The sequence below is a fragment of the Sparus aurata genome, chromosome 20 (genome assembly GCF_900880675.1).
Source record: "Sparus aurata chromosome 20, fSpaAur1.1, whole genome shotgun sequence".
NCBI classification, from domain to species: domain Eukaryota; kingdom Metazoa; phylum Chordata; class Actinopteri; order Spariformes; family Sparidae; genus Sparus; species Sparus aurata.
The window spans coordinates 18847902-18873046 of record NC_044206.1 but is presented as its reverse complement, the minus strand read 5'-3'; the positions used below and the strand labels follow the sequence as shown (position 1 = coordinate 18873046).

Below are 25145 nucleotides of genomic sequence, written 5' to 3'. Positions count from 1 at the left end.
CGGCTTACTAAAAATAACCAGTCAGATAATCTTAATCTTTCTGTCCATCCAGCACAGATAAAAATATCCCGCCTCTGACTGAATGTGAACCAAAAAAAACCTCAACATTTCATCAGTCAGCACAACGAGGCAAAGCTCTGTTTCTCCCAAAAGATGATGCACTGTCCAAATATTTCACTCCATCTGACGACTGATAAAAATCCCCATGGTTTCCAGTGTGCGTTCTGTATATTGGTTACATCGGCTGTGAGAAATCGTTGTACAGTAGGATTTATGGTTACTTAATACAATTCAAACAAATCTAAACCAAAACACTATTCCCGTCTAACCCTACGTCGCTTTAATCCTCAGAGCTTTAAACTGTGAGTCATATTATTTTACGGTTATGTTAAAAAAGAAAAAGAAAACGCAGCAGCTGTTGAAGATTTCTCATCATAATTACCAGACGAATGTTGAAATCAACTCAGACGCTACAAAGCGCCTCAGAGCGCGTACCTGTGCCAAGCCTGAACAATCCACGACATTTGTTTTTTATAATACAGATTTACACGAGTCTAGTCCAGATCAACGTGTTGATAAACAGTCGTGGGATACATTTTCCGGGTTCATTCATTGTTTTACATAAAGAGGCGGTGAAATTTCGGCCTTTGGTATCAGACAATATTCGCCCTGTTGACCGCGATCGCCATCTGGGTAACAGCAGAGTTTGATGATGTCACATAGGATCAAGGAAGTTGTTGTGTTCGTTGATCAACAACCACTATTGCTGATTCACATCTATCTGACGTGACTCAGGCAGAAATGTTCATGGACAAGGTGATGTTTTATGATTGCTGGCTCACTCTCTGACAAATCATGGAAGTTACAGCGACAGGCGACCAAATAAAACCTGGAATAAGTACTGGATTTATTTTGGTTTTAACATTGTTGAAAACATTTTGGATAATGCAAGTACACAAGTTGTAGTTGTTTCCAGACATGTTGAATATGAAAAATGTCACATTTTGTATCTTTAAGAGGTTGTTTCATACATGTGTGTGATTGAATTTGTGCTCTTTCAAGGATCGTGTAATCAGAAACAGAATCGGCATTCCTTTATTAGTCCCACAAATGGGGAAATGTGTGCATCACAGCAGCCAAAGGACATTAATATTACAATAAACAATCAAAATAGAAAGAAAAAAAAGAATAGAAAAGAAACGATAAAATAAAAAAGAAAGAAATAGAAATACACTTGTTTATACATAATATGTGGGCTGAATGGAGTAATGGAGGACTGAATGTCTTAAAAAAAAAGCTATTTTTATAGTGGAAATGTATTTGTTTTGCGTGCAAAAAGGGGTTAAATATAACACAAACAAAATAAACCACAACAAAAAAACATTGGCATCGGCTATCACGCCAAACTGTTATTTTAAACATTGCTATTGGCCCAGAAATTCCAAATCAGTGCATCCCTCGTTTCACTCAAGTAAGAGCTGTAGCTCATGAGAAATTGGAAATATGCACCAAAACAAATCTGCGGTTGGTTTGTCTTGGGCAAAAAACCTTACACGAGTGTTTTCAGTCCTGCTCCAACACACCTGATTCAAATGATGAGCTCGTCATCAAGCTCTGCTGAAGACTGAAAAACAGGTAGAAGGGGAAAAACAGGGTTGAAAAACACTGATTATCATAAGAACAAGTGTACATAAAGGTTGCAAGTTATTTTTGTTATTTGAATCCTATGTGGCTAATACTGTGAGTCAGAGTGTTAACTTTGAATGACCCTGTATGAAACTCTAAAAGACAATGCTTGCTCAGTGTCCCTCTCTTTCTTCTCTGCCTTGCAGCAGTCCAGTTTGCCAATCACAGTTTGCTCCAAAGCAAGAAGTAATCTGTGATGGTTGAACTCTTTGACCTACAGTTTGCGCTGCACTTAAGCTGCAGAGGGTCACTCCGGTTTAATAAGTCAAATAAGCCTTAAATGTCTCACCAGCAGCAGAAACAGTTGTGAAATCTCCTCCTAATGTCTTTCAGCATTGATAAATCTCATTTCCTGAGGATATGGATTTTGATGTGGACTGAAAACATGTTGAGTATGGATTTTCTGGATTTTATCCATCACTTTAATGTTTCATTGAGAAAATGTACGCCTCCATTAAACTATTCCCAGCAGTTTTGGGGGAGTTAACTGACGCATGTAGAAGTGTATTGCTGTTAGATATCTCCCTCTAAATGTCAGAACCTGCACTGTGAAGCTTCAGAACAAGAGTCCTCCTCCCCTCCTCCCCTTCAGCAGTGAGCCCGCGGCTTCACTAGCACTTCATCACATCCTTAGAAAGTAGAGTCTTAGTGGAGCAGACCCGAAGGCTTAATGTCAGCAAATTAATTATGGATTCACCCAATTAGTTCACAAACTACACTGTGTTCGAGGGAAAATGATCATTCCCCCAAATGACTTGTCTCTTCAGTCTTTTCCCCAGTGTGCATTGTGCCTCTCTCAGAAGTGTGTGTACAGTATGCGTGTGTGCGCGCGCTCGCCTCAGTGTGTGAAGCGACACGCAGCAGGCAGGTAGCCTGACCTTTTTAATTATTCAATCCTTCTAACTCATCCACTGACGCTGCCTCAGCCAGCTTCATCTCCAGTTTTTTTTTTTTTTTTTTTTTAAGCGATCTCCCCCCTGTCCAAACATATTTCCGTCTGTCTTTTGAACAAAAGGAAACAGATTCTCGGCTCTTTTACTAAACGCTCCTTCCAAAATCACACTGATCTGCGTCAACACGTGAAGTGATACTGTAACTGTAATGACTGTTATGAATGTGTGAGAGAGATCGCCTCAGATCTGTAGCTTATCTCCCCCCCCCCGTGCGGAATAAAGTAAGTAATCACTGCTTTTCTAATGAGAATCTGTCAGGGGCGGTGCTCGTATCTGTTTACCAAACCAAATTATTTTCTTACTTCGACAAAGTCAATTAATCACACCCGAGACAATTCTGTTAGTGTTTGCCTCTCAATAGGAAGATGGATTGCAGCGAAGGCGGTGTCATCATTAAATTTCATCGCATAACAAGGAGATGCTGCTGCAAATTAATTCAATTTGACTTTTTGTTTTTCACATTCACTCGAGGTTAAAGTCATAATGTCGGGTGGAGACTGAACTAGGATTGCCAATTAGTATTTTCGTCATTGATTAGTCTATGGATGGCTTTTCTGATGGATTGGGGAATTCTGAAGTCAATAAAACATCATAATATGACATCAAATGCCATAACAATAAAGAGATATTAGAAAAGCTGCAAATCCTCATTATTAATACGGCGTTACCAATGAATGGTTCATGTTTTTGATAGATGATCGATCTATCATAGAAAGTGTTTTTAAAGGTGCAATACGTAAGAAGTGACCACCTTTCATTAGCCTAGCCATTAGCGACTTAGCTAAGCCAGCCATGCAACTGGCAGTCTGGACTGGGAGGTCAGAGAACCAGGGAAGTGTTGGTATTAACACCACCAGCACAGGAGTTTTAGATAGAGATGGATGGGTTAGCTGGTTAGCATGCTAACTTCAGTATCGTTGCAAGACAGCACACCACATTGTCAGTAATGTTATTATAGTTGTAGTCAACTTTTGAATGTTTTCGACAAAAATTCTCACATATTTTACCTTTTAATTAGACAACAGGAAGTTAATTCTAATAATCCATATCCTGCTGGCACCATAACCAATGGGCAGATGTGAGAGTGGTTTCAATCATCTCATTAAGCTCTTGGCCTAAAAAAAACAAATAAGCGTATTCTCCAAAATTGTCAAACTATGTCTTGAACGATTAATACATTAGCAATTTCGTGATGGTCAATTTTCTGTCACTTATCGCATCAGTGCTAACTCAGACCACTCCTTTGTGGGTATTTGTCTCTATTTATTGTGCTGTCTCACACTTCCCTTCCCCCCCACTCTGCAGACAGTACTCGGACAGTGATCTCTGTGTGTTGCTGACATTGAGCAGAGTTTGTGGACTGTGATTGTGCTCACAGCAGAGCCGTCCTTGGGAGACAGAGCCGGCCGTCACAGATATGGATTCCTACATTTAACGTCTCGGCCTCTCACGCGCAAATGTTTCTCTTTCGATGAGATGCGGCCCCTGCAGGCGGAGAGTTTTATCGATCATCTGACTTTTAATGCCTCTTAAATATTAAGATTCATGTATATGACCTTTGTGTTAGGATTGAGAGTGCAAAATCCCTAGCTAAACACCCTCTCAGGCCCGGCTGGCTGCACTGCTGGCTTTGTTTCAGGTTTCTTTTGAACCATGGGCAAAGCGTGCCCAGTTTCTTTTTCTTCCATAAGAGCATTGGGGGTCATGCTTGGCTTTATTTAAGAGAGAGAGAGAGAGAGATGGAGGGAGTTTTTTGTCTTCTCATTCTTGGGACCACTCTGTTTGTCGCCGGCTGAGGAAATGAGTGCAGCAGAAAATGAGAGGAAGAGAAAAGGGGGTAAGAATTGAGGAGGAAGGTTTGGCCTCTGTGTGGGTCTTGTTATCCGAGCTGTGAGCGCTTTTTTTTTTCTTCTCTCCACTTCCCTCCCTCTCTGTCACTCGCACTCTTTATGTTACACACACACACACACACACACGCACACACACACACACACACACACACACACACACACACACACACACACACACACACACAGTCGAGAGCCCTGGAAGAAAGCCCGGTGATTGATGACTCTGTGTGAGAGACCTCAGAGGCAGCAGCACTACAGAGAGATGGACAGATGAAAAGAAAAGAGGAGGGTAGGAGAAAACTACTGAGATGAATCAAGTAACCAGGGTGAGGCCTTCCAGCAGCCCCGTTAACATACTGGAGCCAGAGTGCCGCCTTGTTGGAAAGACACCCTGGAAGTGACCCGTTCTGTGCGACTTCCTCACATCAAAAATCTCGCTCTCGGACTATAGAAAACTCTGTAGCTAAAGAAATTATTTTTAAAGCGGCAGTTAGAGATGCACTGATTGGTGAATTTTATAAATAGACACAGCAAAGTTTTGTGTTTCTCTCCATACACCTTAATGTGCTAAATGCTTTTCCTTTCACATAGAACATGTGTGAAGACGATCTTTACGTATTTTACAAATGTAAGGCTGAAACGTATTATTATTCTCATAATTGATTAATGCATCAGTTATTTTAGTTTAATCCATTGATCGTTTGGTCCAAAAATGTTGTTTTTTGTTCAAGCTAACGCTCCATTTGATGGTCGGGAAACATACAATTTTATCCATCAAATAACTTAATCTGACAGCCCTAAAATAGTGTACCTTTACAGCCACATTGGTTAGCGTGCAGTTTTCTACTTTACTTCCCTTTTAGCAGGCGCGCTGTTGCGTTTCTTCGCACTTTATCGCCCCCTACTGAGCCACCAGGACTGTACATCAACATCGCTCCATTGCAAAAGTAGTTCCTTTAAAGTCTGCAAATGTTTTTAACTATTTAGTTTAATAAGATGTTTTGTCTTGATTACACAGCCCTGTTGCCATTGTTGGAGCGCACACAGAGCCGTTCCTTGCAGCGCGACTGTAAATGTCAGGATATCCGTGCACATTAAGTGCTTCTTATCCAAACATGCTGTTATGATCTTCAGCGAGAGAAACACAGCGCAGAAAAGACAAACGTGTTATCCGAGGACTATTTCAAACCGCATTTCTGACTTGCTCAACATATACAAGCCTCGATGACGGCCCAATTTAAACGTTTGTCTCCGAACATTAATGCCTATCTGGATGTGTAAAGTGAGTCATACATTGATTGTATGCAGTTTGAGAGAATGTCTGTTGTCTCTAAGATATCAGCTAAGCCTCTGAGGTAGGTGCTGCATTCTGCTCCGAGTATCTCCCAGTGTGATGGTCTAACATGTGCTGATGTGTCCTGATAGTGTCACATTTCACAACCACCCACACCAGCCTCTGAGCTTTAGACTTGGACCTCTGATGAGAGAGAGGGGGCACTCACATCCATACCACCCTGATTCTTGGCAGAGGACGGCAGAGGCAGTCGTTTCTTTGTTGAACTCTTTACCTACTTGTTTTCCTTCCTTCTTCTCTCCTCTACGTTCTGACTACAAAGGACTGATGAAGACTTCATGTCATGACTTCGCCCTGATGCTTTCTGGCAGAAAGAGATGTTTTCAGCACTTTTTTGAAAGGAGAGGCGCTTCTGGCTCTCGTCCTGGATCATGTGGAATTTGAGTTTCATGGTGCAACATTATTCCTCGCTGTGTTGCAGTAATTTTACTCCCAAGTATAGCATGATTCTCATCCGTGCTTTGCTCTTTATGTTCATGACATACTCCTTTTATACTTACCAGAATGCATTTACATGTATTCGGAAGTATGATTACAATCTAAATCCTGGTTGAAATAAGTCCACCCGGCTGAAATATACATCTTTGCATTAGAAGTTCTGTTTTTGAGAGTTGTGAGTTCAGAGGAGGGGAACGTAATGAATTGCCACCGTATTAGTACAGAGGTGTAAGTGGGTTAGTGTGCTCCCCTCTGAGTAGATTTTAACCACCCTCTATTGGCCTGAATGTGTCATTACACACCAGTCTGTCAACCTTCAGGTGCAGCACATCGTCTCAGGAGCTTCTCAGATGATGAATCACCTCCTCACAACTTCCCTCACCTCCTTTCAAATTTGGAGAGATCAACTTTTGTCAAACGAGTAATTTTTTCCTACGCCTGTTTTGTGTTTGAATGGCTGTAAGGGCAGGTAAAGTAGATTGCTATCTGTCTGAGTGCCTCCAGTGTCACGCGATCAATAAGGAATGTGACGAGTCAGATGGAGCTTCAGATGAGTGTTTGTCAGTGAAAGGAAAACACACTTCAAACGGGAGAAAAGTGGGGCTTTTAGAGCACGGGAGCTTTGTCACTTTTTTTTTTTTAGAGCAAATGGGGCACTTTGTCACCAACAGTATCTGAGTAAGTGTGTGTCTCAAGAATGTGTGTGTGATTCGCTGATTTTCTGTGTATCTATCGCCTGCAGCTTCCCGGGCTCTTTGTGAGCAAGAGGCTCAGTGACTTTGTAGTCAAGGATTCTTTAATGCCTTCCCATGTCACAGTTTTTTTGTACATCAATATTGTGTGTATGCGTGGCTTGTGTGTGTGCACGCGCATTGTGTTTAACCAGGTTTTTTTTTGTCTTTCTTGCAGGTGTATGTGCCGAGGCGGTATGCCCCGGGGAATAGTGCTGACAGTGCACTAGGATTCTGAACCTTGTCAGTTTTTCGTGGCTGAGGAGGAGAGGGGGTACCCTGCCGAGCCGAGCTGTGCCATCCTGTGCCGTGCTGTGTTTGACGCAATGTCCCTGACTGACAAACACAAAGTGAAGAGGCAGCGGCTGGACCGGATCTGTGAAGGTAAAGGTACTAAAAGTAGCACTCGTCCGCACTCGTCTCCTCTGTTTGTTTTTTTTACCGCCAAATACTGAAGTTCCACTCACTTTTTGCAATATGAACATGAGTTGATAACATTAAATTGAAAATCACGATTCTGGATTTCACACTCCATTGAACTTGCTCTGGGTGTGTGATATTGATGCTTTGTGTTTGGAGCTCCAGTGCATCAAATCAAGTGCTCTCTCCACTGCTAAATTATCTGATGAACTGTAGGATTATTATTATCACGAATAGAAGCAGTGATTGTAGTTGTTGTTTTTTATGTCTGTTTAAATGTCCAAATGGATTCAATCTATTTTGTTTTCCTACAGATGGAGAAATAATTCAGTTTATATTAATGGTCTCAGAAATAAGCAGAACTGTTTTGTTTAGCATTTGAGCATTAATCCAATAGGCACTATCTTTGTTTTGTTAGAACATTTTTAGACCTCTAATGTATGTTAGTATTGTTTTTTAACCCTAATCCTGTCTCATGTTAGACTCTTAGACTTGACTAGTGTCAGAACATGACAATTTACACACTAAATAAAACTTTACAAATAACATTAATTGTGAACAAAATTCAATGTACAAATAATCTTCAGAAAAAGGTGCCTGTGTAATACAAAGCATTTTATTTGCGTGAATGCAATTGCATAGCAAATATGGTATTGATACTGATATTGTTAAAGCCCCTGTACAGACTTTTCATTTAGTGTTGATTTTGGCGGCCCCGCTGGACGAAAGCGGTAGTGTTTTGCCGGAATGAAGACTGCATTTCCCATGAGCTCTAGCGCCCACTGTCGTGAAGACGTTTGTCTGGCCGGCGCGTGTAGATTTGTTTTGGAAACGTCGGAAAGACGACGGGACTTGCTTTGAAAACTTTTTTTTTTTTTTAGCAGCTATCTGCAGCGTGCATATGGACGAGGTAATGTGTCTATTTGTATTTCTACTTAATATAATATGCCGCCAGTGAAACAAAGTAATGCTGCTGTTGCACTGCAATTTCCCAGCTATATATATTACCCATGGTGCTACAGAGCTAGCGTTACAGCAAAGTCACAGTGATTGTGATGGATGTTTTGTTCTAAGTAAGAAACTGAATCATTTATAATGACAGAGGATATTACCGATGCATCGTTGCAGGTCGGCTGGGCTGATACACACAGCTGAAATGGATGCGTGATCTAAGACGTTTGTTGTCGTTTTCACGAGTGTAGTATCTAGAGCTAATCTAGTGGTAATGTTAGCCAGCTTTGTTGTAACAACATGAATTCATGTATTGCTGTAAACTACGTCCCGCATTACATTTCATAAATGAAATAAAATTTACAAACCTGTCTAGGAGGAATCGGGCGAATTATGGATCCGTCCCTCCCTTCAAGCCCCGCAACTCTCTCCATCTCTGGAACGAATCGCCAATGTTTATCCGTGTTTTAGCCCTAGCTCGATCGGATTCCCTCTCTGCCTTTCGTTGGTCTTCGGTTCTAATTCTTTTTCTTTTCTTTGTCTCATTATCAGCCATGACAAAAGTTTTAGCTCGGTTAGCACTGGCTAGCGTAGCAACAAAACAGCTATGCCGTATCACTTTGGCCGTATCCTGAATGTCGTCAGTTCCGGTCTGACTGCCGTAAATCGTTTCGTCAGTGGTCCGACCCGACCAATGCCTTTCAGAGGTATAGAATTAGACTACTTAGAAAAAGCGTATCTTCACGCTGATGGGCTTATTTGCTGTTGTAGGTAACAGAGACACATCAGCAGAAACCAGAGACTTTTCTATATCCAGTTAAAAACTCCGTACAGGGGCTTTAACATTAGTAACAGATACTATATGTGATTTAAAGATGCAGCATGTAAGATTTGACCACCTGTTCAGTTGATGCAGAAAAAACTACTGCTGACTCTAGCATCTAGTCAGCTTAGTCAGAAGTGCAGCTAGCGGTTCTCACATACTGCATCTTTAAATGTGTATATTAATAAAATATTAATTATAAGTTTCACCTGCTGGTATTTCTTGCTGACTAACGAGGGTAGCAACATTAAAAGGTTTAATATATACGATTTTGAACATTTGATATACTAGCAAAAAACTATTAAATTCAAACCAAAGCATCAGTATTGTACAACCTGGAAATGAGACTCAACAGTTAACTACTCTTCTCCAATAACACTTACTGCACCTTAAATCGACTGATCATGCTAGGTTTAACAGAGGCATCTACATTGATTATGACCTGCAAATAAACTTGTGATTGTCTTATTTTGCACAAAAAAATCCTATCTATGCTTCATTTTATTTCCCTCACTGACACTGTTTTCACAGCTATACAGTGCATCCCCTAGCCAAGCATCCTCTTTGTTATTAGCATAACCCCGAGACCTATCGGTGATCAATGCCCATTGATTGCTATAATTTTCTCCTGGCACACAGCACATGTCAGCTACCGCAGTAACCAGTGTATAAAGCGTTGACCTCAGCAGCAAACAGACGTCTGGCAGATGTAAATGAGATTACCGCTTTACTCTGGCCGCTCTGCGCTCCGCTGTTTGTTTGTGTAGGAGTGCCTGTTTATGTGACTTATGGTTCTAGAGAATCTCTAAACATGTGAACTCAAGTTAGATTACCGCAGGGGATTGAATGGTTTTCTATCCTGTCACGGCTGTTTGGAAGCAGCCAATTTTACAGCGTGAACCACAGTGATTATTAGGCTTTAGGTTGTGGATTAGAGAGCGGTGGTGTTGTATTGAGGGGTCTGAACACGGAATAGGAGCCCCCTGCCGTGCACATAGCTACAAAGTCGACCCAGGCAACGAGCAATATGAGCCTTTGTGTGGGTGTATAAACTGTGTCTGAAGCCTTGTGGATGTGCATTTTTAAACCCACTTGTTTGACTTCGCCCAGCGCGCGTGTCCGTGCGTGCATGCACATGTGTTTGTTTGTGTGTGTGTGTGTACGTGTGTGTGTATGTGTGTGTGTGTGTGTGTGTCTGTCAGACTGTGTCCTGAGGTAAAATCATCTCCTCTCTGCTGTCTGGGTCCCCGAGAGGCTTGTTAAGCTGCTGGGCCCTCCTGGAGCCAGCGCAGGGAGAAGCAGACATGACTGCAGTGCTGGAAAATGAAGCTAGACGCACCATTACCCCCAGTGCCAGCATATTTGTTTTGCAGCATGATGTAAGCACCTCGGCGTCGTGCACATGAAATGAAGGACATATGCCGCGTATTCCTGTTAAAGACCATCGTTCAGTCGGAGAATCCTGGTTTTTTGGTCGCTGCCACTGTCGTAGAAAAGTGATTATGTTGAATTTTTCATGCAAAGTAGAAGCTTGGAAATGCATTAGGAGAATACATTACAGTACAATGTCAATGTCAGTCAAAAAAAAAAACCCCATGTATCACTTCATTACTCTTAAAGGAGATCAAGCCGGCGCCAGATTTTTAAAGAGTCCTTCCTCAGCATCTTTTTTTTAACCTTCATTTTATTTATTTAGCTAACTTTTCAATGTCTTCTACAAATTTTATCTCCCTACATGGTTGAAAAAAATTGATTTTGACATATTTGTCTGCACTAAGTCCGATGTATAATACTAAATCCATTATATTTACATTTAGATAACTCGTGTTTTCCTGACAGTTAAGGCGAATAGAACGAATTTTCAACCTGTAAAACAGCCCAATGGGGAGAGTGTGTGTAATGAAAAACAGGTTATTAGACCCCTGAAATTCCCAGTAACTCCAAGGAAGTGTTCGCATGGTTAGGTGTTGGATGAGAAAATTGATACCAATTTCATGTCTATAGGATAAACACGCAGCTACAGCCGGCAGCTGGTTAGCGTAGCTTAGCACAAAGACTGGATGCAGTAGTTAGCCTGGCTCTGTCCAAGGCCCTGCAAAGCTCAGCCAGGATCGATTGTCTTTAACTTCAGGGAGTTACTGGTCCCGCCAAGAAATACTTCATTACATAACCCCCTTGTAAAATGCTGAATTGTCGTTTTAACACTTTAATGCAGATTAAATAAACAAGATACATCATGTTAATTAGCAAGCTTAGAAAGTGCTTTAGAGGCAGATTTTGTTACCTTTAGACAAAGCCAAGCTAGTGTGACTCAGTAATTGTTGACTGCGTGTATAAGCCTGCTAGCGGCAGACCAATTCAGTCAGAATACGCCTCACTTCCACTATCTGTGTGTTGCTGCTTTTCCAAAAAAGTATTGCCCCACTCATTCCTATGAGCAGTGGCGCATGATGCCAAAAAAGTTAAACTTCCAAGGTATAGAAAATAACCAGATCATCTGCGTTGTGCGGCCCATAGAGCGTGCACACTAGAGACTACTGATGACCAAGCCAGCTCACTTCAGGTCTAGCTCCCGGCTAACTTGAACAGAGACTGTATGAATGATTTCGTCTTGGGGCATCTGAATGACTCAAATGATGGCAGTCAAATGAGTCATTTTGCAGGTATTGTGAGACTTAAAAAAATGTATCCACTCTTACAGCCGCCTCTTTCACAGTGTAAGCTTATGGGAAAATGTCTTTTTGGGCACCAGTGCATCATGTGACATTGTACTTGCAATGCTTGGCTGTTATGAAAGTTGGTTCCAGAGACTTGTGCTGTTCCTGGGGGCTTAAAAACTACAACAGCCTCTGAGCTAGCAACCTACACATTGAAAATGGCAAGTACCTGAATGCTAACTTGAGTGCTAACTTAAACAAGTTATCATTTCTTTTGCAGGGATTTAGCCATTTTAATGCACGGGCGTGTCTCACCGAAAGAAAAACCGTGCTAACCGTTTTGCCCTGTTACGTCGTTATGCTAAGCTAAGTAAGCTAACTACTGGTACAAACTTTAACATTTACAGCACAGGCATGTGAGTGGTATCAATCTATTCAGCACATTTTTGGCCAGAAACTAAACATGCCTTTTTTCCCTTTTTAAATGATTCATTTATTTGGTTTATGATTACAGATTAGTTAATTGCACAGCAGAATGTTGTATAATGATAACTTTTCTAAGATTATGTCACAGAATAGGAAAGCTGTTGAAAGTCAATAAATTACAGTATTGAATAAACCCTGAAGGCTTAGTCATAAGAGCATTCATATTTCACATCACAGGTGGGTCGTTCATTGGTGGAAATCCTTCGTGATTAGAGTTGCGGTCCACATCCAGCTGTTGCGTGCGTGTGAATCAGACAGCTGAGGTAGTTAGTCATTCCTGAGGGAACAACAGTTACTCTGCTCTGCCGGGCACGAGCTCAAAGCCCACAGGAGACGCACAGAGAGACGGTAACAGGTGTTGCTGTGATGCATGCGGAGCTAGCTCGTGGTGAGCGTACTACCTGCCGACGTTCCTCCTCACACAGACACACCAACACATACACGCTCATCCAAACACACACACACACACACACACACACACACACACACACACACACACACACACACACACACACACACACACACATACTAGCTCTCCAGATGGCCATCATACAGGATCAGTGAATCAGTCCTCTGGCGGCCATTGTGAGGGCGTAAAGAAAAAAAAACAGCTTGTGATTTGTGATTTGTTCATGAGCCAATGACCAGGCAAAGTTGTCCCGCTGATTGCATGTAGCGGCGTGATAAGGCTGCCATGGCAATTGTCTCCACGCGAGGAGAAAAACACACATGAAGCGAGGCTCTGCTTTTTGTTTCGCACACAGGTAAAAGAAAAAAATCCTCACAGGGTTTATTTGGCTGCTGTCGGTACTAAGTCATCTTAATCCAGGTTCACACTTCAACCGGGGCCACAGTTGGCAAACAGATACAGACCAGATGAAGCCGTGATTCGTGCTGTCTCTCCTCAATCTCTTTCAAGGGAAAGTCTGGAGCGTTTTCTTTCAAAAAACGTCTGCTGAGACCATACTCTCTCTGCACTGTCCAACAGAGCCTTTGCCTTTGTTTCTATTGTTTACCCGACAACTAAAAAAAAAAAACAACCCTCATCGTCCAACACAGTTTCCAATGCCGTGCAAGGTGTAAAATGCATTTTATTTATTTTTTTTATGTTATGTCGCCCCAGTTGTTCATTCCGGCTATTATACATTGGCATTTATGGCAGTGGGATCAGAAAAGCAGTATCTAAGAAAAACCGGGTGGGTAGATGACAAGGCTGATTAAGCCATTAAAGTCCTTGATACGTATTTAGCATAATCTGGCCTGTCTGCAAATAAGGTGGCAGGGAGCTTGTTGCGACTGTTTTCATCAAAAGCTGCTAGTTAGCTCAATCAAAGCAGCTGCTGGTAAGCATCAGCTTTAATTCAGCGTTATGAGGAATAGAGAGGAGCGCTCGGTCTCTCTCTCTCTATCTCTCGCTCGTTCTCTCTCTATTCTCTTTCTCTCTCCCTCGTTCTCTCTCAGGGGTGAAGAGATTCATTTCTGTCATCTGAAGAGATGAGGAGTGATCTGCCGTGGCCCATGTTCCTCCCAGCCTCAGGTCCTTTCATGTTCTCAGCTTAATTTGAGCTGAACCAATGTTTATCATTCTGCAGCAACTGGGCCGAGTGGCTGGGAGGGAGGACGCTCCTTTTTCCTGATCTCTCTCTACTTCTCTCTCTCTCTCTCTCTCTCTCGCTCTCTCACTCGATCTCCTTTCTTTCTTTCTTTTTTTTTTTCTTTCGCCGTTGCTAAGATTGTTGTTTTGCTTGTAGACTACATTGCTGTTTCCCCCTCTGGGTTAGATTAGAGCCGCTCTAATCTAGTCAGATAATGTTTTAATCAACATCTGCATTTTATTCATGTTGTGTTACATGATGGCACTTTATGGTTGCATAATTAGGAATATAATTTATCCACATTAGCCGCTGAGCAAAACACAAAAACACTTCAGTTGCCAATTGTTCTTTCCAGTGATTATTCGCTGATAACCAGCGTTTATGATAATTTATGTTGTGTAAACTTTCAAGTGAGTTATAGCAGTGGAGGATAAACAATCTAATCTCATACTAATTGATTAATTGACTGTAAATCTAAATATTTGACTGAGTGTTAGTCTTTCCTTTCAAATGTAAGATTACTTGGTCAGAAATGAGAGAAAATTAAGACCTTTCAACATACAGCTGGAAAACTTTTGTAGTACTTGAGTCTGATGACTTTATGCTTCACAGTGTTTAATGTGCCAGGTTGTTCTTTGATGAAGATTGTTTCATACACAGTCTAGCCTGTCTCTGCTTGTTGTAGGGTTTGTTTGTTTTTGTATCTTTCACAAGTGAGCGGTGGGTTGATGCTCATGTGAAAATAAGTGCTGTGTATCAAACCTCAAATCTTTTTGATTACTGCCTTCAATTAAAACAGTCAAGTGTGACAATGAGCCCTTATTCCGATTTTTGAAAAAAAAAAAAAATATTTGATTTGAGTTATTACAAAAATTAGAAAACTGTATACTCTTGTTTGATTTTTTTTTATTTAGGTGTTTTATTAGGATCTTTTCTCCTGCTTAAGTTAGGACGACATTAAACAATTTATTATGCTGACCTCAATATTCCCTGTTTTGTTGACACATGTGCCAGTTTACATAAGAATGTCACCGATATTCAAACAAGCTGCCAGAATAAACAGCAGGGCTTTCCCGACAATAAAAAGACTTTTTACTTATTGTTTTGCTGGTGGGATTTTATTTTATCTATGTTTTATTCATTTAGGAGATTGTAATCTTTGTTTGTCACTCCAGTTACAATGTCTGAGTCAGAGACCAAAACCGATATTATAAAAAAAACATTCCAGTTTCAATATATCAGCTGATATGATCCCTCAAATAGTGTTATCAATTACTTGAAGAAGATATGTAAGGAAGGCAGAATATTTTACAGGTTAACAATAAACTTTATGGCCTAAAATGACACCAGTAAACTTCACTGGGAATTTGATTATCATAAATAAGCCCGAGTATCTTTTTCTGCATTGTAATCTCAAAACGAAAAGGAGGGGTTTGCATATCAACGCATCGTATAGGCCAACCGATGTATCGACTGGTGACTGAATATCTAGAATTTAAAGTTCATAGCTCTGAAGTAGGCCTGTAATTAGTTAGGTTTATTACAATATGGTCTTCTGGTTTTGGTAATTTAAAGGTGTTGGAGATCATACTGACTTTTGTAAACCATGCATTAACACCTCAGGAGATGTGCATAAATTAAACCGATGAAGTGTTTAGTCTATACCTACATTTAAGCCCCGCTTCGTCTCCTCTTATAGCCATGTCGAGTTAAACGTATTGTGAGAGCACTCTTTCATTCAACCAGACCCCCGTATCGTTTCTTCCTCGGTGATGTGGAGGCGAATTACATTCTCCCTTCTTTCCTTTCTTCTCTCTCTCTCTCTCTCTCTCTCTCTCTCTCTCTCTCTCTCTCTCTCTCTCTCTCTCTCTCTCTCTCTCTCTCTCTCTCTCTCTCTCTCTCTCTCTCTCTCTCTCTCTCTCTCTCTCTCTCTCTCTCTCTCCTTCTCTCTCTCTCTTCTCTCACTCAGCTGCACACTCGTCGTCTCTCCAAAAAGCAAGCGGGCTGTCGTCTCTCCCTTCTGTCTGCCCCATCTGTGATGCAGTATGGGCCACTGGCTTGATAATGATAGGCAGGCGGAGCGCGGGGTTTGCGCACGAGGCTAAATAGGGAACAAACTAAACCGCTAAAATTGAAGACAAAACTCTAATCAGTTGCCTCATCGAGTCTACCAGAGAGGTCTCGCCTTGTTGATAAGAAGGTTTGCAGTAGTGGCTCTCGCTGTGCCCAAAGGTCCTCCCACCCGTGACATGCTGTGTCATAACGCTGCGGAGATGCGAGGTGGTAAAGAGGCGGAGGACGGCATCTTGATAACACAGCAGATGTGAACCCTCCGAAAGCCATCGGAGCAGAATTGGTACCATGTGTTTTTCTTTCCCCATCGCCCCTCCTTGTGTTAGAGCGAGCAAAGGCCCAGAGGCTCGTTAAAACTTTAATATACTGTACAATCACAGTAATTGAGTAGAATTTTCAAGTTCTTCCAGTCATGGTTTTAATTTATGAAGCCCCTATGAAAGTTTAATGGATCAGCAGTTGTAGAGTTGCAGCTATCTAAATCATTCTGCAGCTATCTCTGCCCGCACTGCCTGCCAAGTCTTGCCGTTAGCGTCCTGTGCCCTAGAAAGATGGCCAGATTGCTCCAAAGGCATGACTGTTGCTGGACGTCTGTTCAACACATTGTACCTAGAGGTCTTTCACAGAGCCGTATGATTGGCTGCGAACTAGCAAGCCGAGTGTTGGCATCAATTCTGATGCTGTTCACCGAATATCCACTGTGTAAGTTTGGGGGTTTCTTTTCTTCTGTTGTATTATTCATGCTAGCAACTACAGGGTCCCTGTTGCTTGATGAATGTAATATAGCGTGCTCACTTAATTATGGAGCAGCTCTCATGAGAGGCATATCAGAGAATGTAGACAACATGAATATGGTACCCCAGCTTCTACTGCTTATGAATTGTGGGAAATGCAGCAATTTGCATGGCAGGAGATATGATATGTCATATCCTTGTTTCGCTTTTAGCAACACGAGCCTGACCGTACTTGAGATGTTTATTATTGTTATTAATATTTTGTCAGGAAGCGGGGATCTGAGTGACACACAGCCCTGGAAGGGGCTTATTAAAAGAAGTTATTGTCGGCGATCGCCGTAGAGAGATACAACAGTGATTAATGGTGTGTTTTACAGCTGACAAAAAAGCGCAGGGAGACTCAGACCTGGGAGGACAGCGCTGAGAAATCACTAAGAGGAAATTGCTAGGTATACTTTACCTCTAATGAAAGAAACCATGCCTCAGATGTGCATCATCCTGGACTGCTAAGGGGCCACAGGGAAAATGAAACTGTTCTGATTTATTTTTGTTTTGACCTACTTAATGTTCTGCAATTAGGATGTTCCATAATGAAACAATCTGATTTTTGTTTTTGATATTATATCATGGTTGCATCACCTAAGCTCCAAAATGAAAACGAGCTTGTTATAGCATTTCTCTCTGTGACTTGACAGGTAGTGGGACAACATTAAAAGGCACAGCACTTTAGCGGTCTCTTGTCAGTCTTGGAACAGTAATAAATTTAGCCAATCTCAGTCACGCTGTCTCTGTTTCTCAGCTTCAGGAGCTCCCTGGCAACTTGCTGCAGAAATTCTTCCTTTAAACCCCTGTTGCCTTATTCAAACAGAATTAACGCACAGAATAGAAACAGGCTTGTAGCCATCTAGTTGTCACAGTCCAGTGCAGTCCAATCATATCCCCTTCCCCTCCTGCCTTGTCCTATCCTGCACTGTCTGTCTTAGAGGTGAAGCTGGCAGCCGCCCGCCTTATCAGCTTTTTTCCCATCACACACTTATCAAAGCGCCCTTTTCTTCTCCCTCTGCTGCTGTTTTTTGTTTACATTGCTCTTGTCACGGCAAGTAAACACCGGCAGTTATCTCTGTGATGCCAACATCTCAGATAAGGCACATCTGCTCCGTCGTACATCTGGTGTATGTCGTAGCAAAGCGAGAGCTCTGTGAGGGGAAATACGACTGAAAGGGTAAAGGTGCAGATCACGCTGATTCTTGCTGTGATCAAAAGTTTGTGAAGCAAACGTAGCATGGCCTCAATATGACAGTAATACAACAGACCCTGAGTCATGCTGATTTGAAATAAATTGATTAGATGACTGGATTAGGTGATTTAAGGAAAATTAGAAATTAATCATTTAACAAGCAAAAAAATCAAATTTACTGAGATGTTACGATTTGGGAATTTTATTAGCTTTATATCATTCTAAACTGAATAAAGATTTTTTATCGTTGGTCAAACAAAACAACTAATCTGAAGGTATCAGATTGGTCTCACGACGATAAATGTATACATCAAATAAATACGAATAGTTAATTGAAACATTGTTATTGTATAACATGACCGATTATGAAGACACTGCATGGGTTGCATGGCTTTTCGTTTGGCGGTTTCCCTCAAGGAAATGCATGATCAAACAAGATATAAACAACACACAAAAAGCTTAATGATAAAACTTGCTAAAGAAGTCCACTGGAGACCAACTATAACCATTAAATCTGGGAATAGTAATTTATTTGCTGCTTGGGTGATGCCCCTAAGCCTTATGATGGTATGGAAAACTCTGGGTATGTGTGTATTCATATGTGAAACTGTGGTTGCCCAGTAGAGGCTGTGCATTCTCCATGCTTTGAGTGGAGCGCCTCCTGTCCTCCTTCTTGTAGCCACCAGATTAAATCTGACCCTCAGCAGTATATGTGTGTCACGGCCTTCACAACACCCCAACCTCCCCCTTCTCTCCAGGGACACACTACAGCAAGCATGACGGTCCCCAACCTCCCCGGTCCCTCTGGGAAGATCCATTGACGACTAGAGGGATGCCGGCTGCAGGCCATCGAAGGGTTTAGTAGTAACAACTTAGCACCATAAACACGTTCAGGGGCCTCAGAAGCGTGCTGGCTGTGTACACTATCTGGTTCAAGTGATGTCACGGGGCCAGTGGATTTAAGCAGGTTTTAGTTTGACTCTAATCCCCATGTGGCAAACGCTGCGGAGGAGAGGACTGTCCCTGCCAATGGCGTGCATCAACCCCATTGGATTAGTGCGTCTCGTCCCCTCCTCCATCCTGTTGGCATTGTCCACCATGTGTTTTTACCCCAATTTCTTTACCCTCGGACTGAGTTTGGAACGTAAGCGTCATGCACAGCACAAGCATGAGCCCTGCCGTAGAATGGAATAGAACTTCGCCCTAAAGGTGTGTTTTTTTAATGTCTGCATGTGTGTTTGTCTATGTGTTTGTCATGTTGTGCCTCTCTCCTTGTGGATTTCTAATGTTTCCAGGCTGAATTATTTAGATAGGCTGCCAGCAGGGAGCTACATGATAGCACAGACCTAAGAGTGAGGGGAGGGGGGTGCCTACAGCTGCAGATCAGGTAAAGGGTACCTCATGCTTTACCTTTTTTCCTCTCCAGTCCTCCCTTTTGATTGGGGGCGAGTGTAACTGGAGAGTTGAAACACAATACCCGGCTCTATTTTCAGCTTTTATAGCTGTCCGCTTTATTGTCTTCACTGATGCCTAACTCAAGTGAGCAGTCGCATTTTGGTGGCTCTCTGAGCCAGCGGGGTCCTGAATGGACGGAAGGCCAGAACGACAGGACTGCGAGTCGCTGTCACTACTGTGGCACCGTTGCAGGGCGAAGGAATTCTTTAGCACCATGTGGAGGAGATCTTGGTCTTTGTGAGAAACAGGATCCAGTTCTTCAGTCCACCCTGCACGTCCAGCCTGTCCGGCATGTGCAGCTAATGAGGAAGAACTCTGCACCCGATCTGAACAGCAGCCTCTACCTCAGACAAGTAATGGCTGGCAGGGCTTCTGCACCACCTCAGGATTACTACCTCGCTGACGCTACCTTATCAGGTCATCCACTTGAAGAGTCTGGGTTTTATAGGGATAACCAGCACCTGCTCAACAGATCAGTCTTGCATTATGGGTCCAGCGCAGGGGGGGTGAGGCCTACCTGGGATCAAGGACAGGCAAGGGCCACACCTTCCGTGCTGGCCTCTGGTTCTACACCTACTCCTGCGCCTCCACCTCCTCCACCTCCTCCCCCGCCTCCTCCGCCCCCTCCTCCCCCTCCCCTTCATGAGCTGAGCCGTATGTACAGGGAAACGCTTGGATCTAAGATGATCCAAGACGGCCAGCGTATTGGTGGCAGCTCTCCCTCTCCTGCATTCTACGGGGTCCAGCCCCCTCTTCCTTTTTACGCTTCTGAGCTATCGTCTCTCTCTGCGCACCAAGCTTACAACAATATCAACAGCTTGTCCCTGGACCCTCGCCAGCCAGCTGCCACCAATTCAGTGGTGGACCCAGCTTCTCAGGGAATGGACGGAGTTCTACCCAGGGCTTACGGAGCTATAGCCTCCCAGCGACTGCCTTATGACCCGAACTATGACCCAAGCTCAGCCATGGTGGCTGCCACAGCTGGAATAGCCTCTGGCCTGCCTCCTCATCATCCCAGTGCTGTAGACCCCAAGAAGATGGTGGACCCAAACTTCTTGAATTTTCTGCGATCTGAAGGCTTGGCTGAGAGCACCATCACTCTCCTGCTGCAACATGGCTTTGATTCCACTGGCACACTGGGAATGATGGAGGACCACGATGTCCGCTCTGTAGCGCCTAACTTGGCCCAGGCTCGTGTTCTGTCCCGTGTGGTACTCAGTTGCAAGGCAAGTGGGCCGGTTCCACGAACCCGATCCAATAGCTTCAGCCACCGCAACGATCTCTACATGCAGCCACAAGGTTTGACCATGGACCCCAACCTGATGCAGCAGCCTCCAACCACCATTCAGACCGTGTCCCCCAGGATGGGAGAGTTTCTTGGTAGAAGACCCAGTAGTGCACCCTCCCAACACTTACTGGAGACGACTACCTACCCAGGAGCACGGCCCCTGGCAACTGGAGCCTTCCCAATCAGCCCTGGAGGATATAGCAGTGCTGTGACACAGGGAAGACCCCTCTCCCTATACAATGCCCACACCGGTCTTGCTATGTCTGCTCTTGGACAACAGCCTCCACCAGCTCCGGGCATGCCTGGAGCTGCCCCCAAAACCTTCTCTGGCTCCTATTCCCCCATGGAGCTGATGAAGAGGGCCCCCAACCTAGCCCCAGCATCGCCAGTAGGAGCGGCAAGCCCACTTCACAGCCCCCAACTTCTCCGGAAAGGGCTCAATGCTACTACGGAGAGTACCATTGTTCCAGTTACTTCTTCCAACACTCTCCAAGCGCAAAACCTTAACAACAACAAGATGGTAGGACGGCGTACTGGTCCACCTGTCATAGTCTCAACCATGGCCACCACACCTGACACAAGTAATGTCAAACCCCACCTTTCAACCTCATCTCTTTTCTGTCGTTGTTGATCTATACATCTTCTGTAGATGTTGATAATAACTTTAATAAGTTTTTCTGATGTTGTTTTGTCATAGATTAGATGCATAGTGAGATTTAATTCTATATATGATACATAGGTTTTTGGCATACTACGAAAATCAGACTGACAGTCTTTTTGAATGGCGGAGTAGCATGTAAGATGCATCTGACAAGTTAAGCTGCTTTGCTCTGAGAGGTCTTTTTTTCCTTTAAATTATGCAACTATTTATACATGTATTGCAACAGAGTTGTGTCATTTGCCGGAGGGGATCCTGTCTCATCACCAAGATGAAATATTTCTTATGAGCAGCACTCCAGTTATTGAGGTCACATTTTGCTGTCTTTTTCTTTCACTTAGCTTGATGGTCAGGATCATTTTGAAGCAACAGTGTGCCTTTTGGGGTGCTTTTGTAGCACCACCTTGCTTTTTCAAGGATGCTTGTACATGGTTTGTTCACTAAACGTTGGTAAGCACTCACAAAACAATTTGGCAAAAAGAACATTTTCAAAGACGGAATAGTGGTTGGAAGCTGTTCCCTTAATATACTCCTACAGCTTGTTTTCTTTCTTTTTTTTGTTTTAGAAGACAGATTTAGTAAACATCATAAAACACGAAACACCCAGCTTGTCTCTAGTATTTAAAAGTTTATTTCCTTGATGCAGAGTTGCTGTCATTCTATTTTACACTGTACTCTCACCTAATCAGGGGCTTAACTGCCTCAAATCCAATTACACTAATTGGATGTATAGTTGTGTGGACTATAATAGGTAACTGTTTATATAGACATCCTGTTAAGTGTTGAGTTTGAAATTCTGGTAACGTTGTAGTAACGCTATAAGTCTACAATTTTTGTTTGCTCTATTTTTTTTTGGCTCAAACATTAGGTACGTCAATAGAAAAATGTTCTGCCTGCTCAAACTGAATATTTATATGAAACTACGTGTCTTCTGCTCTGTGCAGCTTACGCTAACTTGCCAACATTTATGCTTTGATCAAGAGTGGATTTACATTTTTATGGAGTGACAATAATGAAAGAAATGTTATGCTTTTGAAGGTCTCAAAAGCAGGCTGCTTCACACAATATGGCGAGACCAAACTTGCCTTTTTTGTTTATTTTTCTTTTTAACTAAGCATTCATGTGAATGTGTGTACGGTTCATCGTCAGCGGCCTCACACATAATTATGTTTAGTTTTTTGTCTCGTGAGGGTAATACAAGTAGTGTGGCAGCTTTTTATGCTCAGTTTTCCGTGAGAGTGAAATGTCCAACGGGGCATTATCTCAGATTATTTTTACACATAAAGGCCTTGATTTGTCACCTTAACAAGTTGATGTATTTCCCTGTTGATGAGAGCTGATGAGCTTCTGGAAGAATGAAATCTTTTAACCTTGCTTTTAGCCAAGTAACCCTGCTTCTTTGCTGCCTCTCTAATGGGTCTGTGGGCTGCTGCACTTGTTAAAGAGTAATGACTTTTATGAAGTGGCTTCCCTTCGTGTGTTGTCAAGGAAATAAAAATTGAGGTGCGAGATCCAGTGGAAGTGGGGAGGAGTGCTTAAGGAGGTCGTAGTCGGCAGTCCTTTTTCAAGCTTCATGCAAATATTTGCTGTTTTCCAAGGTCACAGTGGCAGCAACCACCCCCCCCCCCCCCCAAACTCCACTTTTAGCACAACAAACTCATTTGCATGTAGCTGACATTTGTTGCTTCAGTAACTTCATCTGATAATGGGCAGCCCTTGCCGCCGATCGAAAAGCATACTTCTTAATTGTGTGTTGCTAGGCAACCTAGGTTTCGGTGGTAATCAGAGATAGATAATCTTCACATTTAAGCAAAGGGGAAAAAGTGGAGCCCTGCACGCAGTGTTGCACATTTATTTAGTGCACTTGTTACTCGTTTTTTGAGATGCCATTTTCAGTTTAGGGCAGGAGGAAATTGAGTGAAAAAGAGGTGTTGCAGGGCTCTTAATGAAAACATTTCTCCTTGTCTCTTTCCTTCTCTCTCTCTTCCTCTGAAGAGTGTATGTCTCAAGAGATTGCTTCTCATTTTTGTGCAGAGGCTTCAGCAGTGAAGAGCCTCTCTTATTACATGCATGGTGTTTTATGTTCAAACATGCATATTGATGAAAAGTTGACACATTATTCCTTTTGCACCTACTGAATAAATTGGTTGTTCTTCCAATACAAGCTAGTCTCCTGTTTATCATCTTACATCAAAGCGTAAATTTACACATAGCCGCTGAGGCATCCACATTTCCATGTAGTTGAATTCTTATTTATTCTCAAAGCAGAGTTCTGAAAGCAAAGATGTGAGCAGCAGTGAAATCACTAGCTCCTTAAAATATTTATGTTAAAGGTGCAGGTGGGAGGGCCCTGCCTGTGTACTCCTCTCCACTGGGCGCTGTCTTGGTTGGCTAAAGCTGTAAGTAGTGTTAATAATGGCATTAAACGGTTGAGTCGAGCTTAGTTGCAACAGTTCCCTTCCACCCAAAGTAGGGAGAGCGCTGTGCAGCACTCGCACTGGCCATGGAGTTGTCTATCAGTGGCATCCCACAGAGCACCACAGGTGGGTGAACCTAGTCACGTGAGGCCGAATAGCCAACCTGCTAGCTAGAGATGTGATTGGCTTGTTGCTTGCATTGTGTGCGTGCTCGGTAGATTAACTAAGGTGGACACTTGCATGTTGTCCACAAATGCTGGCACGTGGTTTCCTTGCGGGGATAATCCACAGAACATCTTCAGCTGTGCTTTTCTGGGCTGCAGAATTAGGAGGCGGTGTGTTTGAGGGCAGGGCTTCTAGCTGACAGGAAGGAGAGAGAGACCAGAACTTGGCAGCAGCGCATGGTAGCCATATGGGAAATGTCAGCTGACGTGTTCACCTGTATAAGTCTGTTCTCTTGGTGTGCCCAGGTTTTGTCCGCTCCTTCCTGGGGGGTTAGTTAAAACATGTCAGATTCCCCCCCACCCCCCCCCCCCCTTTTTTTTTTTTTGACAGGAAGCCATCACTGTTGCGGCTGACAGTTATGTAACCTTCCAGTGCAGGGCTCCCATGGGGGCCTGAATGGGATTTTAATTTCCTTGCCTGTGTTTTGGAAGGACATCCACGAGGATGCATGCCTAATGTGCTCTCAGCTGTCCTTGGATAAACTGCTTTGTCCAGGTGTCTGACATTGATTTCAGTGTGCACTCCTGCCGGTTTTCCACTGGATAGTCAGGAAGAAAAGATTCCCTGTGTGTCGGTGTGGCCTTAAACTTTATCCATGTGTTTTTAGAGTGCAGGTAGTGTCTTCCTGTGCTGCAAACTCTGTGTTTGATTTATATGCTGCCTCAAATGCATGACTCCATTTAGTTGTCTTGTGGTATATGGTCATTCATTTGCATTTGTGGACAATGCTGCAGATATGCCCCCCCCCATCCTGCCGCAGATAAATACAGAACACAGATGTCCCTCTCTCAGCAGCAGGAAGTGTTTGTCTTCATCTGAGGCCTGCTGTATGTGACAGCAGGACATGGGGACAAGACCTTAAGTTTCCTCTATCTGTCTCTCTCTTCCTTTGACTAGCACTATGTACTGTACATACATAGTCCATGTCAATGACATGATCGTTTTGTCTCTATTTTAGCACTTTGGATTTGAAATTGTCCCTTTTTGTACGTTACACATTCCGCCAGTTTTAAATCAGTGCAGCAGGAAAATGATCCTGAGCATATAGACGAGATAAAGAGTTTTGAAACGGTCCAATATCAGGAGTCCATCATCCAGCCTCAGTCCAACTGAT

The 25145-nt window shown here is 42.9% G+C and overlaps 1 protein-coding gene across 5 annotated transcripts in view; it reads left to right on the top strand.

Annotated features, from left to right (window-relative positions):
• Nucleotides 1-25145, top strand: part of LOC115570791 (C-terminal-binding protein 2) — a 108591-nt gene that overhangs the window by 39888 nt on the left and 43558 nt on the right. For 2 of the 5 annotated variants that reach the window (XM_030399520.1, XM_030399521.1), the window contains exon 1: nt 19500-21312. In XM_030399520.1, coding sequence (XP_030255380.1) covers nt 19515-21312 — 1798 coding nt within the window. In that variant the 5' untranslated portion in view covers nt 19500-19514. Of the gene's footprint in view, nt 1-7190; nt 7403-19499; nt 21313-23851; nt 23933-25145 lie in introns of those variants that run through there. The other 3 variants (XM_030399522.1, XM_030399523.1, XM_030399524.1) reach the window with 3 other exon arrangements.